The 16,700-nt window shown below is 42.1% G+C and overlaps 1 protein-coding gene across 13 annotated transcripts in view; it reads left to right on the top strand.

The window, feature by feature from the left end:
- PIK3C2G (phosphatidylinositol-4-phosphate 3-kinase catalytic subunit type 2 gamma) overlaps window positions 1–16,700 on the top strand; it is a 244,152-nt gene that overhangs the window by 45,374 nt on the left and 182,078 nt on the right. For 7 of the 13 annotated variants that reach the window (XM_058420387.1, XM_040063030.2, XM_058420389.1 and 4 more), the window contains 2 exons: window positions 860–977; window positions 13,099–13,840. In XM_058420387.1, coding sequence (XP_058276370.1) covers window positions 13,196–13,840 — 645 coding nt within the window. In that variant the 5' untranslated portion in view covers window positions 860–977; window positions 13,099–13,195. Of the gene's footprint in view, window positions 1–859; window positions 978–6,321; window positions 6,460–7,963; window positions 10,390–13,098; window positions 13,841–16,700 lie in introns of those variants that run through there. The other 6 variants (XM_040063032.1, XM_040063031.1, XM_040063039.1 and 3 more) reach the window with 5 other exon arrangements.

Raw genomic sequence — 16,700 nt, 5'->3', positions numbered from 1 at the left:
GGTTTATCAGCATCAGGATGACTTAAGTTTCTCTCTTGTTATCAAAAAGGAGCACCATGCCCCATTCCATGATCCTTCTTTTGGTGTATTTGTCCAAATAGATGCGTCTCCAGTGCTTGGCTGTAGTCTACTCAGATGCAGTCTCCTGCCTGGAAGAGCCAAAGTGGTGCTCTAAGCAACGAAATCTCAGTTTTGTGCTTAATCTTGCACATTTTAGTTACCCAATCTTCTAAAAGATTGAGCAAGCTGGGTACTCAGAAATTCAGAATTTCTTAATCTTTCTTGTCATAAATTCATGTCTCACGGCCCTTTGATAATTTTATCTGCCTAAATCTTTTCTTTGGGTTACAAAAGCAGTGGCCATAATGGTTTTTAGGGAAATTTGGGACTCAGGAGGGATGGGTTTGTTTCACAGATACAGTTGTCTCTACTCAGTTGATGTCCTGCTTTGTGCACCTTTTATGTGAGGAACTTGAGGTGGCAGACATCAGCATGTGGCTCTGGGGACCACAAAAAGATCTTATGGCTATCCTAAAGTCTGTAAAGTAGTTATTGAATTCTAAACTTCTCTTTCACTACTTTGTCAGCCTTCCTAATCTGTCTAACCTGCCCATCAAATCTTGTTGAATCATTATTTTGTATTTAATAGGTGCCCAGAAATTTGTTTCTGAATGTTTTTGGGTTTTTTTTCCCCCCATAAAAGATTGCACACCAGTTTAAAGCAGGGCTAGTCTAACCCAGAGAAATGGGATCTGAGTTTGGGATTCGGGGAGAGCAGAAATTGAGCACATATGTAACAGCACAATGAAGCCAGGGCAGGTTTCCTTATCCAGAATTCCCTCTGCTTTCTCCTTCCCAGTTTACTTCAACACTGAGCTTGAACCAAAGTCACAGAGCTTGCATTCCAAGAGCTGTCCAGAGGATTTGGGCAGATAACTCTGCTTCCATACCCATTTGGATCATACAGCTAATAACAGGTAAGATGCCTGTTTCTTGGATTTTAGGACCAAAGAGTTAAATCTTTGATTATAGCTCGTGGATTTGTCACCACTTTGAGTTGGTGAAGATTTAAGTGCACTGTCTGGTGCCTTGATTGGAAGTGCCAGTCACATTTGAAGCAGAGAGAAATGTATTATCCAAAAGTGGATTCTGGGTACCGCACCTGCCCGGCCCCACTGCGTGTGCTCACACTTGGAACGCCCTGCAAGATTTTGGTGTTGAGTTAGAGGGGCAATGAAGGGTTTGTTTGCAAGGGAAACTACATGGAGGGGGGGAAAAAGCTGTCATGGGGTGACAGAAAGTGGAGCTCTTCTGTGTCTGTGTTTCAAACTCTGAGGGTATCACTCCTGTCCCAAGGGTTCAAAGGGTTAATAGAAAGAGGGATTTTCGTTGCATTGTGCGCAGTACCTGTGATCCTCTCAGTTTAAACTTTAAAGGACAGGTGAAAAGAGAGAGAAGGGGCTGAATGCTTGCTTTATATGTCGGAGAAATTGTTCATTCATGTGAAATGCTGACCTCTGTCATCCTGCTGAGATGACTGGGCCCTGGGGTGAGAGGCTGCTGGAGTGCTGGTTGCAGAAGTTAAAGCTGCCTGGGGAGTGCTTTAAAAGGACAATGTCAAGGTTGGTCTACCCAAAATCTGACCCATCTTTTTTTTTTTTTTTTTTTTTTTTTTTTTTCCTTTCTCTTACATCTATTTGCAAAGTTCATGTAATGCGTTTATTAAGCTTTTAAAAATCTTCTAATCTAAACCAAAATGCTTCAGTTGCTATTGGAGGGTGGTGATTAAGAGGAGAAGCTGTGAGTGTTCAGTGTGGCAATGTGTAGGAGGAAAAATCCTGAAACAAAACCCAAGTATGGGGACTGTCTTTGAATTAGGTGATAATCAGGAGATGAGAATTCAGGCTGAAATGCAGAAGGAATCAATGAAAGTGAGCAAAGATAATTTTTTACCAATTGAAAATACCAATGTGGATCCAAACTTAGTCACAACAAGTTAATTCAAAACCTCTATTTATTTTTATCCTAATAGCCTCTGGTGGTTGTTGGTCGTGGGTTTTTTTTGTTTGTTTTTTTTTTTTTTTTTAAATTTATTAATAGTCTGTGGTTTTTTTTATTCTGCTGATCCTTTCTCAGTGACAGTAGATTGTTGTACATAATTCCTACCATAACTGAAATATCCCCTTCCTTCTTTTCTTGGTTTGATGGCCTAATTAAAACCGCAGTGTATCAGTGTATATTTTTTTTTTCCTACATGATATAATAACCCAAGACTCTCGTAACTCTCACAAGTGTTTCACCCGCTCGAATAATTTCTATTCTAATTGGAAAACAGATGAACTAGCTATCTGTGCGAGTCATAAAAGGAAAGGAACCAGAGGAAGTACTAAAATCAAAGTAAAGAGACTATTTTTTATTCCCCTCTACATAACCATGATGCTTCCCACAAAATGCAGGAGGGAATAACCCCACACAAGCTACACCCCCCGAAACAAGTCAAAGACCGAACTCTTGGAGGATTGCAGTTCGGCGCTGGTTTTAGCTTAAGAAATCCGTGGATTTCAGATGAAATGATCTTGCAGTCTTCTCCGCGATCACAAGAGGGCGGCCGGACCAGGAGGAAGCGTTCGCTCCCACGGTGACCTTTCCAAGCTTTCAAGAGTTTATTCTTGTTGCGCAAAAAAAAAAAAAAAAAAAAAAAAAAAAAAAAAAAAAAAAAAAAAAAAAATTCCTATGAACTGCGAGGCTCCCTTCTGATTTCTTTCTCAGTTCAGGAAAAATAGAATGCAGCTTCTAAGAAACCCTGGTGGGTCCTAATCTCTTTCCTGCCTTCAGGGTATTATCCTTCCCTCGCTTTGCGTTGTGTTGGATTTTCTAAATCCTGCAGGAATAGCTGAACTTGGCTCTGCTCTGTGGAACAGGGGATGGAAAGAGACTGCATCGCAGGTCTCACAGGAGCAGGAGCGCAGGAAGGGTCCACAAGATGATCAGCTCCTCCATCCCTCCCCTAATATCACAAATATCCCGTGTCTTGGGGAAATATCACTTTTACAATGCCTTTGAGTGACTATAACAAATTCTAGTACTTGCTAGCAAAGACAATGAGAGGGGAAAAAACAAAATAAACAAGTCCACTGCACCTTTTTGCAAAGCAAACCTGTACAATTATAATTTCTAAATTCTCTTCTTTGTAACTAAGGTTTCCCATGCTCCCTAAAGCAGAGTGCCAACCCAGGCCGCAGTAAAGAAGCTGTCTCGGTTAAAAGACGCTCTGCCTCCTGCCAACAATGCTCTTTAGTGTTTATCTCTATTACATCCAGCTGCAGCTAATTGTATAGTTATGGTAATGGTGCCCTCCAGAGGAATTTTGAAGGAATTATAATACTCCGAGCTAATACAAAAGACGTTCTGAAAATGAGTGCAACAGGAAAATGGAGTATTATTAAAATGATAAAATACTCAAACCTCGGGGGGGGGGGGGGGGGGGAATCTCAGTATCAAAGCTCTTACTATTTTTTTAATGTACATTTACATCTAAGAAAAGAATATCCCGGTTACAATAGGCTTCTTCATAGCCTGATAGCAAACATGAAGTTTGCATAACTCCGTTTGAATCGAGGATGTAAAAGTAGATCAGCCAAGTGAAGAATGAGAGAGCTATTCCTGGTCTGCAGCAGACACAAACAGTGTATTACGAGTGTGCTAGCTATTGGGAGTGGGCTCCAGCCTCAGCCCAGGATTTTTCCTGCTCTCAGTGCTGGGATGTAGACGTGGCACCGTTAATTGAGGCAGTCACAAGGAAGTGAAGATGTTCAAGGAGCCCTTTGGATGAGCTTTGGTTGAAGATTGAGATAAATCATGCTTAGTGTCTCAGATTTCAGTGACTGTAATCTGCTGTGACACTGCACCTCAAAGGAAGGGCACGTTGCAGTGGAACAACAGATACCTTATTTTAGACCATGTCCTGGAGGCCTGAGCACAGCCTTCTGAGATGACACCTCAGCACCTGAATGTCAGGTGCATTTAAGTTTCCTCATGTTTCTTTCGGGTATTTTTAATTTTTTTTTTTTTCCTTCAGCTCCCAACCTACAGGGTCAAATGGCTCATTTTACATCCTGAAATTTTTTTGTCCCTTCCTCCTCAAAAACACCCAACCAGCCCTTAATGAGACTTTAAATGGCAGCAGAGTTGTTAGTTTCCTTTCAGGCAGAGCCCAGGGTCGTGTTTGACCTGAAGGCTGCAGGTCTGCACTCAGGTGCCCATCAGGACAGCTCCCACACTGCCACTGCCTGGACTGGAGGGAGCAGTGAAATGTCCCTTGGGATCAGATGGGTCTGGTAAGGCCAGAACTTGCTTGGGAAAGAAGGGCGATGGCTGAGCTGCTTGGGGGTGGTGTCGTTCTTCATGCCAGAATCACCACCCCCAGGCTAAAGCTACTTCTAAACGGAGCTTTCTCATTTTGCATGAGCCACAAGGGAGGGTGAAATGAGCTATGCGCAGACTGGTAGGGCAGGGGTGACAAGGCATTTCCAGTGGATGTAGGGAATCCACCCTGAGCTTCCTGGTTTTCTCACTCGCCCCAGTAACCGTGGTGGAGACTGTGCCCCTTCCCATCCCTGCTCATGGAGTCTGTGCCGCTGATTTTGGCAGTCTTGTAGGCCAAGGTGATGGATGTTGCTATTGGTTTATTTTATAGTAATTCCCCCCACCCAAAAGCACCAGAAATTACTGACTGTTCAGGGAACATCGAGCTCTTTGGATGAGGGTTTTTCAAGGGCTGTTGAGTGGGTGGAGATGAGTAGAGGTGTCTTTCTTTCCTCTCTTCCTAAGCCAATGTTTGCCAGATATTCTGACTGTGAACTGGCAACCTGGCCCTGGAAGACACCAGCCACCTTTAGAAACCGCTGTGCGTGGATATTGACTCCTCCTCCATCTTCCCCCAGGTATCTGCTTCAGCAGGATTTTGTCCTGCCCTTCTCCCAGGCCCTTGCTGTTCTCCCACAGGTCTAGCAGCTCAGCTCTGGTGTGGATTCCCTTCCTCCATCCGCCTCTTCCTGCGCTTGGGAGGAGCACAGAGCAAGGTGGGGAGGCCAGAGGAGTGCGAGCAACAAGGGTTGGCCAGGCTGCCCAAGGCAGTGCAAGGCAGAGCACAAATCCCAGTGATGGCTGCTGCAGTGGGATGAGTGCCTTTGGTACGGAGTAGGGTGCGTGTTTATCCCTGCACGAGTGCCATGGTGGGAGTGTCCTGTCCAGCCCCAGGGAACGCACCTCACCTGGTTAATTCCAGACAGACAGTGAGCAAGGCTCTCCCTGGTGTCCTCCTGGTTCATATACACAAAAACACCATTAGTTAAACCCCCAGCAGCCTAGCACAGGGCCAGGCACAGCAGAGAGCAGGTGCTATTTAAGAATAATGTGTGTGCGTGTCCCATGGATGGGGAAGGTACTTTGGGGTGACAGATGAAGCTGTATTCTCAGCTCTGCAAGAATCTCTTTGCCAGCCACTCATTCATTGGGTCCAATTGTGGTGGAGGGCTGCTGTGAGCATAATTTCCACACAGGAGTTTGTTTTATTGCAGTTAAGCCATCCCTCTGCATTATTTATGTGAAAACTTAAGTAAATTATTGTTGGCTTTCGTGCTGCAGGTAAAGTAATGAAAACAGTAATGAATGCTTTGCTGACATGCACAGGCAACCTAAGTATGCAGCCAAATTAGCTATCTAAGCAGATGCTTTATATCCTGAATTGCATATAAGGAATGCTGTTCAGTTGGTTTAAAAATTATATATACACCCACAATTTTTATATATATATATATATATATAAAGGCCATATGGTGGGGTTTCTTTGGCTGGTTGATTGGGTTTTTTTAAGCAACAGTCTCAATTGTACCGTGAGCAATTATGACAGTAAAAGTTGGAAGAAAGATATAAGAAGCTGACCACATGCAAGAAGTTCAGGGGAAAGTCAGAAATACTGTATAATTTAACCTGCTGTAATGCTGCGATATGGGCAATATTGCAAATAGAGACGCTCTTATGCTTTTTTTATTGGTTTTCTTTGGTGAAGGCAGTAGAGCTCTGCTCCCCCAGAATGAGAGGTTGAGCTCTGTCCCTTGGGGGACTCTTTCCCTTCCTCCTGCTCTGGCAGCCTTGCAGAAGGCCCAAGCATCACCAGGTGCAGCGGAAAAGGGTCTTGGGGACAGTGATGAGCCCCCTCACTAAATTTCCCACAGGGGAAGCCTGCTGCCGTGGCTGGGGAGCTTATCTCAGCAGTGTGCCAGTATCAGGAGAGTGTTCCCATGTTTGTGCACCCGTATCTGTGGTGTGAACAGCTCCTAGAAGGTCAACAAAGCCGCTTGAACACACCGGAATGACGAAGCCAATTTCCCAGGAAGCCGCTGAGCAGGCACACTGGGCTGGGAAGATGAAAAGAACAGTGGGAAAAACATAGAGAAGGTAAGAGAAATGGAAGAAAACAAAGTGAAATTTATGAAGCCTTAAAAGCGAGAGCTTTGGCCCCGAGCACTCTTCAGCTTTGAGGTTTTTGACTTTCAGCTGAAACGTGTGGGTTGACTTCTCTTCTGAATCATTTAAGCTCTCTCCTTGGGTCACTTAGCGTATCACAGGCGTTTGTATGTATGTACCTATTTTTGGCTTTTTATTTTACCTATTTTATAGGGAGATTTATGTTAAGTGTACACATATATATACTTGTGTGCATACACGTGTGTTTAGACACACATATATACATGAGTGTATGTGTGTGTATCTGCGTGTACACACATAAGAAATTGCCTGCTTGTCCTATTTTAGCTGCATATTTTAATATACATTAAGGCTGTTCTCCATTTCAGCACCTAATTTTAGTTTTTTTATTTTTTTTTTAAGCAATTTGATTTTTTTTCAAAGCCGGAGTAATTGTTTCTGCCAGGAACAACGCTGTTGAAGGGCGCTGTTCCTTTCAGAGGATCAAAGCACCAAAGATGTTCAAATAAAAGGGGAGATTAAATTCTGTAGGCTACATTTAGTCCTAGCTGGCTTTGCAGTCTGTGTGTGCAGGCTGTGGAGGTTGATCTTTCACAACAGCCTATTTCAAACCTCAGGAGGGTGTTGGTGACTTAGTAACTTCGTATAGTAGATGTAGGTGTCAGCAGAGCCTGGGAAAATGTTTTCTATGTTAAATTTTTTTTTTTTTCAATTTGTTTTCCTCTGAAAAGCAGGACTTTGCTTCCCGCCCCCTCTTTGCTCTCCGTCCTTTCCCTTTACTTGCTCTGTGTGAGTAAACAGAGGGTGAGGAATGCTTTCAGAATTGAAAAGTCCTTCATGCCCTTTACAACAAATGTCTCCTTTACTGATGAATCACTTGCAACGACTCAACCACCGTATTGTGTCTGTTGCAACTTTATTTTCTTCGCCCGGCAGCATCTGCCCTGCTGGGTTTTACTAAGCAGGCAAGAGGGCACAACCCCTGCTTGATGAAACCTGTGAGGAAGAAATAAGGGCCTGCAACACAAAACAACCTCTTTTTAAATTTATTTTTTTATTATTTTTTTTTTTAACCAGAATTCTTGCTCATTTGCTGCTTAAACACCACATCCTGGCATTTGTTTTTTTTTTTTTTTTGCCAGCACATGGAAAAGCATCGGAGATACTGATGTATCTCTGTAGCTTTGTGTGGGCTGGATATTTCTGGGTCCGAGAGATTTTAGCCTGCTAACAGCTGATATTTTTTCCCCAAGGGAAGATTTCTCGGGAAAGCCTCTTCTCAAAACAATCTTGGCAAAACAACTATCCTTTCTCAAAGCAATCTTTCTCCAGGTGGTGTTGCGCTGTTTCTCTAGTTTCACCAATGGAATTAGAGAGGTGTCGTTCCTAGTCACCAATTATATTGAGTCTGTGTCAGGACACCTTATAAAAGGTAGTAAGAATTAGACAACAAAGCCTTTTTCTGTGCTCTTCGCCTTCTGAAATGTTTGGAGTCTCTCATCTTCCTTTCGTGTCCTACAACGACAGCTTTGCTGGCACTTACTTTGGCATCGCTTCGGCGCAGCAGCGCTGCTCCAGAAGCATCCCACCCTCTTCAAGCAGGACCTCCACAATCATGAGCCTTTCCCACAACGAGCAGCTTCCTGGGAAGGACCACACTTGTCAGTGATGGTGGCAGATTTAAGAAGATGTCCCCTGCAGCCAGGCGTAAAGTCTATAGCCCCCACTGCGCTCGACGCGGCGATCTGTGTTCCGCGCCTCACAGTTTTGGGGAAATGACAGTAGATGGCACTGGAGAATAGCAGCACAGAAGGATGGATCCCTTGTGAAACGGAGCCTCTGTTTAGCCGGTTTTCCGTCCCCGCGGATTGCTAAAACGCTTTGCTGCATTCCCTTTGCAAGCCCAGTATGACTCGAAGCCTGAAGGCTTGGGACGCGGGAGTGCTGTTTCAGAAAAGTGCCTGGGAAGCAAGGCTGTGAGTAAAAGCCTGCTGAAGATATTTTGCTTCGTTCCGGGGGGTGTTGGAGTGATTGTTTTGCCAGCGCTTTCCCTGCAGCTCTGTGTTGGACCTGGCTCCAAAGAGCACAGCTAAATCAGGTTTAAATCCATGGTTATTCCTTCACCTGGATGAGCTGTCGCTCCTGCCGGGTGGTGGAGCAGCGAGAGCGCCTGACAGAAGGAAAGGAAACATCCCGGGGGTTGTCTAGTTTTCTTTGGAGATTGTGTTCCACACGCCAGCGAAAGAGGAGCAGACAACTCTCGGTGGTTCTAGGAGGAATTAGGGTAGAAAGTGACTCAGCAGCTCCCGTGTCTGCTCCTTTAATGGGAAGTAGGAAGAAAGCAGATAGTGGCCGCCCTAAAAGCCTGGGAAAATTCGGAAAATGTTCGGAGTTTCCAAGAAAAACCTTCATAGCCTTCTCCTAGAAGCCACCATGGGGAGAGAGGCGGAGGGGTCCCAGCCCAGTCTGCATTATGTGTGCAGCCTTCTGTGTGTGTGCTTGGGAATAGGAGCTTTTCCCACGTGTATTTCCTGCTTTCTCAATCCTCCTCCTTTAGCTGCGTCCAATCCCTGTGCAGTGAAACCACACAAACTCTGAAAAGGCAGCTCCTAAACCCGGTGTGTCCCTCTCTCCCAGGATCACTTCACAGCAGTCACAGGAAATGAGCACAGGGCAGCACAAATGCCACCAAACAGCTCGAGGAGCAAGCTGATATTTCAAGAGAATATATGGAGAACACATGAATATATGACAAAAAATGCATCACCTTTCACCAACTGAAATAAGTTTTGTCCTTGTCTAACTGCCTTTAAATCACAGTGACATCACTGACAGCTTTTATGCTTTAAAGGCTGGGGCATTTTTCCTGTAGTGCTTTATCAAATTATAACTTCAGTTTATCAGATATAAGATATTAGGTATTAATTATTAACTTTATGTGCTTTATCCTAATCTGTTCAGTCTTATAGCATGGCTTTTTAAAATCCTGTTCAGTCTTATAGCACGGCCTTTTATAACTGAAATACTGTTTTGCTGACAACTCATCCCTCCCTGTTTCTGAGGATATTTTCTTGCCTGTTACAACCTTGGGATTTTGCTTGAATTCTGAACTGCCACTTCAGTGGAGCAATTTATAACTTTTTAAGGAATGGTATGAAGTGTGAAGGCAAGTGGTCCCTGAGGGAACTCCTTCTGTGTTGTATCTGGGGCAGCCTCTGCTGCTCCCTTTTATGGAGGGTGCTGGGCTCTTTGAGGTTGTGGAAGACGGATGTGGCCAGTGCTGTGTTTACTCCAGCTCTTCAGGCCCTTTGCAGAGAGCCAAGTTCTCACTGGTCCCTGGGAAATATCCCAGCATGAGGGAAGTTCTTCCACTATTGTGTTATTCCAGCTTTGCTCACTGAGGAGCCAAAGTCAGAGGGCCACTCTGCCATCAGAGGTTTGTATCGATCCCCTCCCCTGTGACTGGAGCTGGGAGCTCCTTTTGGAGCACGTGGATGGAGCAGAGGAAAGATTTTTAATCCTGTTCTTGTGCAGAAATCTTCCCAAGAGGCAATTCTTTCCCTTTCATGAAGTTATTTTAAGCATGTTGGAAACTTGCACTGAAAGCGTGAGATAATCTACCAATATATATATAAAAAAAAAGTATGGTTGGGTTTCCAAACCGAGGAGGAGAATAGATAAGGTGTTACCTTTTTATTGCTGCTGCAGTATGAATTTTCCCTGAGGGATGACTTGGGAAGAGAATCATCATCACCACCATAAACCGGTTAAACAGGAAGGAAAAGCTCCTGCTGGAAAAGTTACGCCTCCTTGATAGTGAAAGCGCGCAGGTCACCTGAAAATGTCTGTGAGCAGGAAGGCACAGGAGGCTCTATATCCTTCTAACAAATTGTGTTTCAGGTAAGGAGTTGCGACAGGTGCTCTTACTGCTTAGCAAGTGCCCCAGTCATCTCCTCCTGGGATCTGGTACAAGGGAAAATTGAGCCCAGGGCGTGCCAAGGTTTTTTACGAGGATTCATGTGCATGTCCAAGTGTGGGAAGTGTTTTTGTGTGCTTGGATGGTACTTGCAATGCTGTGAGACTAGCAAGTCTCGTGATTTGTAGTGGGTATTTTACAGTATGGGTTGGGAATCTCCTCCCTTAAAACCCTTGATCCCAGAACCACATGATTATGTGAAAATACGGCTGTCATTCAAAAGGACAAGGAGGGTTTCACAGCTGCAGGAGAAAAAAACCCCAAATTCTCCAAAATTCAATGTGAACCAAGAAAACACAAGGGAAAAAAAAAAATCCAAAACAAAACCTATAAACTTAGGTGCTTTATAAAAAAATTCATATAAATTAGTGATTTTTGAAAATTGTTTTATCAATGCACTAGACAAGACTCGGAAGGTGAAATAGTGGCTGGCAAAGAGCCAGACCCTTCCCTGAACTTTGTATGCTGCTTTGGAAAGCAGGAGGAGCTGGCCCTGGTGGTTCTGACCAAACTTCCACAATGGAAATTTGCACCGTGGCGTGCTGAGCTTCCACTCCCAGGGGTCGATTTTAAATACAATCCCTTGTGGAAGGCGCTAGGTGCTTCTGTGCAGGGGTTCCAGAAAGCCGCAGTGGTGAACGAGCAAGGTTTTATGTCAGATGTTTACGTGCCATCGTAAACAGAATTTGTTATGAAATGCAAGGAAAATATTTTACAAGCTGTTGAAAGGGTGTAAAAGGTACTGTATTTTCTATGCCTTGTAACCTTCCAGACAGCCAGGCTTCTTTAAGGAGAATGGGACTGCAGAGAGATTTCATTATTTTGTCTTCTGTTTCTTCCTGAAACATTCCAATTTTCAAGCTGGATTAAAAAAAGAGTGAAAGACCTTATGCTTCTTGATTTAATGGCTATATCATTTTCTTTCTTGTTTTCTTTCTTTTATTTACCTGCAGTAGAAATGGAAAACAGAGAAGGTTGTAAATTAGGACAATTTTGTGCAAGAAACTTTTGTTGTTATGCTTTTATTTATTTTTTTTTTTTAATGGTGTCATTTTTATCTAAAAACACAGTGAAGTTCAGGATTCATTCTGAGAGAAAGCTGCAAAGCTGTAATTGCATTTTAGATCACCATTCAATGTGGTATGCATCATTTTGATTATCTGGCATAGTGTAATTTCATAAATGTGGGAGTTTTTTCCAACAGGTTAAAGCAAACCAAAGCATGCAATACATGGAATTACTAAGTGGAGTGTTTGAAACAGTAGTTCAGCCTCTGAGTTGCAGGTTTTATTTTGGCCTGTTTAAGTTTTCATTTCATTTCTTATTCCACACCGTGGGTGACAGAAGCTTATGACACCTAGAGTTTGACTTAAAATGAAGCAAAAATAAATAAAATTGGGATGAATGCCTTCTGTTGTAACATAGATTTCCATTGCAAGGTGCTATTATCTAAACTAATACAGTATCTTGGAGGCTTAATGGAAAATCTATTTGTGGAGCTAAGCTTTAGCAATTTCTGAGCACACTTTTTATCTCAATAGCTTTTTCTCTTTCTGCTCGGGAATACATTTTTTTATTGTATTATTAAATCAGATGCCTCTATTTCTTTCAGGCGATAAAGTACTCGAGCACAACTGTGTGCAGTGTGTGGGATTGCTGTTCTGTGTCATTTGTGGGTTTTAGGCTACATCTGTATCAGTAAATGAACAAGGCCTTGAGGGCAAATGGCCCAGAAATAGACTTTGGTTGTAGAACTAAAATCCATTCCTAAAAAATAAATCCTCATGCCACCTGACAACCTTTTCCAGTGTGTGTTGCCCCTCTGAACCACAGGAGTACTTGGCACATGCCAAAATCAGATCAGGAATTTTGCTTGTAACAACATTAATGATGGAGCTGCAGAAGCTCATGCCCTTGCCTGTTAATTTCTTAAAAAAAGCACAGCCTCAGGCTTTGAAGATAAATTTCTTTTGTAAAAGAAAAAAAAAAAAAAAAAAAAAAGGGTGATTTTTTTTTAAATTTTATTTTATTTTTTTTTAAATATGTGCCATATCCTAGATTTTGGGGAATAGTAATTGGAGATCTCATGTCTTCAATAGTCTTTGACTTAACTTTCTTCACCAGATTACATTTAGACAAAAAGTGGCAGAATATGAAGAAATTAGAGGCACAAAAAAAGAGGAAAATGTGAATAAAACTGACAAACATTAATACAAACTTCCTGCATTGTGTGATGTGCAAGTGTAGAAATTATGGGAAAAAAAAATAAAGATTTTCTTTAATTTTTGTCAGAATTAGTATTTAATATTTAGATCAGCTGTTTCAGGCATCCTGTAGCTATTATTTAGGAGTCAAGGATGATAATAGTTTCTTCTTATTATTATTACAACTATAGTAATAATAATATGTCTGTAAATAAGGATCAGATGAAAGAATAATCAAGCTCCACATTAAGAAAATATTTCCACTCTCTGGAGAAAGCTCTAAAGCAAAACAAAACAAAACAAAACAAAACAAAAAAAAAACACAAAACAAAAAAACAAAAACAAACAAAAAAAAAGACGAAAGCAGTGTAGTGCTTCTATTATATTAGATATTTTGGAGTTAAACTCCCATCCTGTGCTTAATTTCAGAGGTATGTAGCTCCAGTTCTGAACATCGCTCTCTTGGCCTTGGAAGTACTATGAGACTTTCCTGAGGACCAGAAAGGACTGAAGGGAACAATCAGCCATGGCACATTTTGGGAGGGTGCCCTTGTCACCCAGTGAACTCTGTGAAGGACAGCCTGTGGCCCAAGCACCTTACCCAATGTGCCATTCTGGTTCTGATGGAGACATCCCCCTGGGATTTGATCGAATAGTGGATGAAGTCAGCAATGAATTCTTTTTTTATGGTTCCTCCCATCCACATCATCATGAAGAAATGTTCTTCCCGTCGGACCCTTTAGGTCGGAATGTGCCCGACCAGCATCTTTGCAGTCATCCTCTCCTTGCCTATGGAGAACTTTACCCTGGAAATCCAGTCCCTCACTGGCAGCAAGGCACAGTGTCACCAATGGTTGGCTTCAGACCTTCTTTACTGCCTGACTGCAGAAACTTCTCTGTGGTGGATTCCCACCCCTACAGTCACGAGAGACAGCTCCACGGGAGGAGGAGTGTAAATTCAGTTTCGAGTCTGGAAAGGGGCAAGACAAATCTGGAGTTTCAGATAGGCTTTGACAATCTGGGTGCTCCAAGTCCTGCTTTCTTAGACAATTATCCATTTGGACAAAAAGTGAGAGAAGAGAGTGGAAATGGGGAAGCTTCTTCAACCAACACTTCCAGAAGATGCAACATAGGACCTACTCACCCCCAGGGCTCTGGACATAACAGAGAGGTATTTAAACTTTCTTATATTAACAGTGCTTTAAGGTTTTTGTTCCTGTTTGTGTCATTGTACTTTGTGTATTCATTCACACTGTTGCAACATGGATTAGAAGCACTTAATTTAAAGACCTTATGAAAAATGAAACATTTATGCCTCAGGGGAAGCAAAAGAATTTTATACCAGAATAGAATCTGGATTATGGTCTAGAATGCTCCAGTAGGCTCATTTTATGGCTCACTGAACCATAAAACTACCAGAGAAGGATAAGTACAGAAATGTAGAGTAAGTTGCGTTTGAAAGATAAGATGACAAACCTTTATGGTCTGATAAGAAACCTGAGATTCAAAATAGCAATACATTATGTGGAATCTGGTTTGGGTTTGGCTTTTTTTGTTGTTTTTTTGTTGAGACAGATTACTGTCTCTGTGTCTAGTCTGGCTGACATATCCTGATCCTGAGAGATGAAACATACAGCCCATCCTGCTTTCACCATGTTCTGCTTGCACTTCTCTGTGCATATATTATTATTTTCTAAAAATAGACCCATCTACTCTAAACTGTGGAAACTGATTCCTGTGACACACACTCTGTCTTTTAGCTGTCTGACTGAAGCAAACCCTTTATCTTTTTTCCTCCTTCATCAGGGGTTCATGGCTCTATTCGTGATTTTGCCATTTTTAATACCCATGTCTTATGGGACTCCCATGACTCTCTGTGATGTTCTATCTGTCCTCATTTTCTTGCTTTCAAAATCCTGATATGGAGAAGGGAAAAGAAAATTATAAATCCTTCCTCCAGTCCTTGTCAGTGTTCTGAATCATTACAGGAATCCTGAAATAGCCTACAAGATACTTCTACACCATGAATATTAAAAGGCACTTTGGGTTCACCTTCTGCCTTTAACTCCCAGTGATCATGGTATCTTACAGCAAAGGGGAAGAGACACTTGATTGACTTGTTTCTGTGCCTCTAAATAAGGAGAACTATAAAAGTAAACATATGCAGGCCCAGACAGATGGGAAGGCAGCAGGGGGAAATATATCTGAGGACAAGAACTCTTAAGACTAATCCTGCGCACCGCATTTTAGAATTTCAGTGATGAATACAAAAGAGGAGGGGAAGAACAGGTGGAGAGACAAAAGGCTGTTGTTGCTTTTTACTCATGATAGGAAAACTAAAGCAGGCTGACATGATGATGAAAAGGACGAGCCTTCTCAGGAGAAAAGCAGAAAATAGTGGGATACAAATGAGCAGGAGGAGATTAAATCATGGGATGGGAAGGAGAGGTGCTAGAGCAAGCAAGCATTTAAGAGCAGGCACAAATGCTTCTGTGACGGAGGAGGAGAGAATTATAGGGGAGGGAAGAGAAGAGCTGAGTGAGTCAAGGACAGCTACAATCGAATGTGTGGGAGGATTTGATTAAGTCGGGGAAGTATTTGAGCTGTTTAGCTCTAAGAGGAAGAAATGGGAGAGAGGAGTGAATTGATTTGTAGCATAAAATTCACTGTGGTCACAGGAATTCCTTCAGGGAGAAAAAGCCATGTCAGGATAGAAAGAGAACCAAGGCAAGGGGCTGGCAGCTGAACCTTGAGATAATAAGGGAAAATAAGAGTGAAAGAAACTCTAAGAGAGAGGGAAGAGCAAAAGAAGCCTGTAAAGCAGACACTGCTGCTGGGCTGGGAGTCTTGGAAAAGACATGGGTGACAGACCTGATGCTGCGTAAGACAATCAGAAGGGCTGGAAAAGTGGAACACCACAGCAAGAGAATAAGAACAGGCTGGATCTGGGAGGTCCAGAACAAGTAAATAACGCACCCAAGTTGTAGAAGATGAGAACAAAGAGTTTCAGAGTGAAACACAAAGGATGCTGAGACATGGAAATTAGAATTGAGATGGGTCAGAGGTAGGCAAGATGAAATACTCTTGAAATGATACCAGTATTCGTATCCATGGCTCTTGGATGCAGTTGTATGGCCCTAGGCTTTGTTAAGTGTATGCTAATCAAAACATGTCCAATGTAATAAAGGAAATACTAGATTTTTTTCTGGCCTTGTCATTACAGGTCAGATGTTCAAAAATTATAAAGGTAATGATCTTCATAACAATTCAGTGAAAGGAAACTTCTGTTTTTTTCCATATTAGAAAGAAAACAGAAATAAACCTGAAAAGTATCTAAAGTATTTAGCTACTTCATCTATGATATTTAGGATATAATTTTAGATTCTAATGTTTTCAGAGTAACTAGCAAGACTCATATCTTCACCTGAGTCCCATCATCAGACCAAACATCATGATTTTGCTCTGGATGCTCCAGAAATGAGAAATACACTATTACTGTTCATATTTTGGAAGGATGGTTTTGATGACTTGATTAGCATAATGTGAAAAGTCTATGGATGAGAAAAGATTCCATTCAGTTGCTTCATCCCTGTTTTTATTACTTCTCTCCATATGCATTTCTGTCTCATTCACTGCTCTCTTTAACATATTTGCAGAATATTTGGAAACTCAAGTCCTGTTGAAAAAATAATGTGCAATAATGTGATCATGTAATTAACATTTTACCTTTAGTTTCTTCTTCTTGCATATAAAGTTTCTGGACATATGAAAAGAAGACATGACCAAACTAAATCTCTCATCCCTATGGTTCATCAAGGAATCTGGATCTATTTATCTCCTTAATATACCTCTGCCACCAGAATGAATTTGAGTGACTTAGCAGTGGTATTTCCCAGACTCATAGATTATTACTGGGCTGCACAGGATTCTTGTTTGTCATCAGAGATGTCATCATTCCAAGTCTTGTCCCTCTTCTTGCTCAATTCCTCTCTGCTTCTCCTGCCTTAGTTCACAGTTGTGATTTTGATCTT

This window comes from Hirundo rustica, chromosome 4 (assembly GCF_015227805.2).
Source record: "Hirundo rustica isolate bHirRus1 chromosome 4, bHirRus1.pri.v3, whole genome shotgun sequence".
Lineage (NCBI taxonomy): Eukaryota > Metazoa > Chordata > Aves > Passeriformes > Hirundinidae > Hirundo > Hirundo rustica.
Note: the sequence above shows the minus strand (reverse complement) of the source record. Positions and strands in the feature narration are given on the sequence as shown.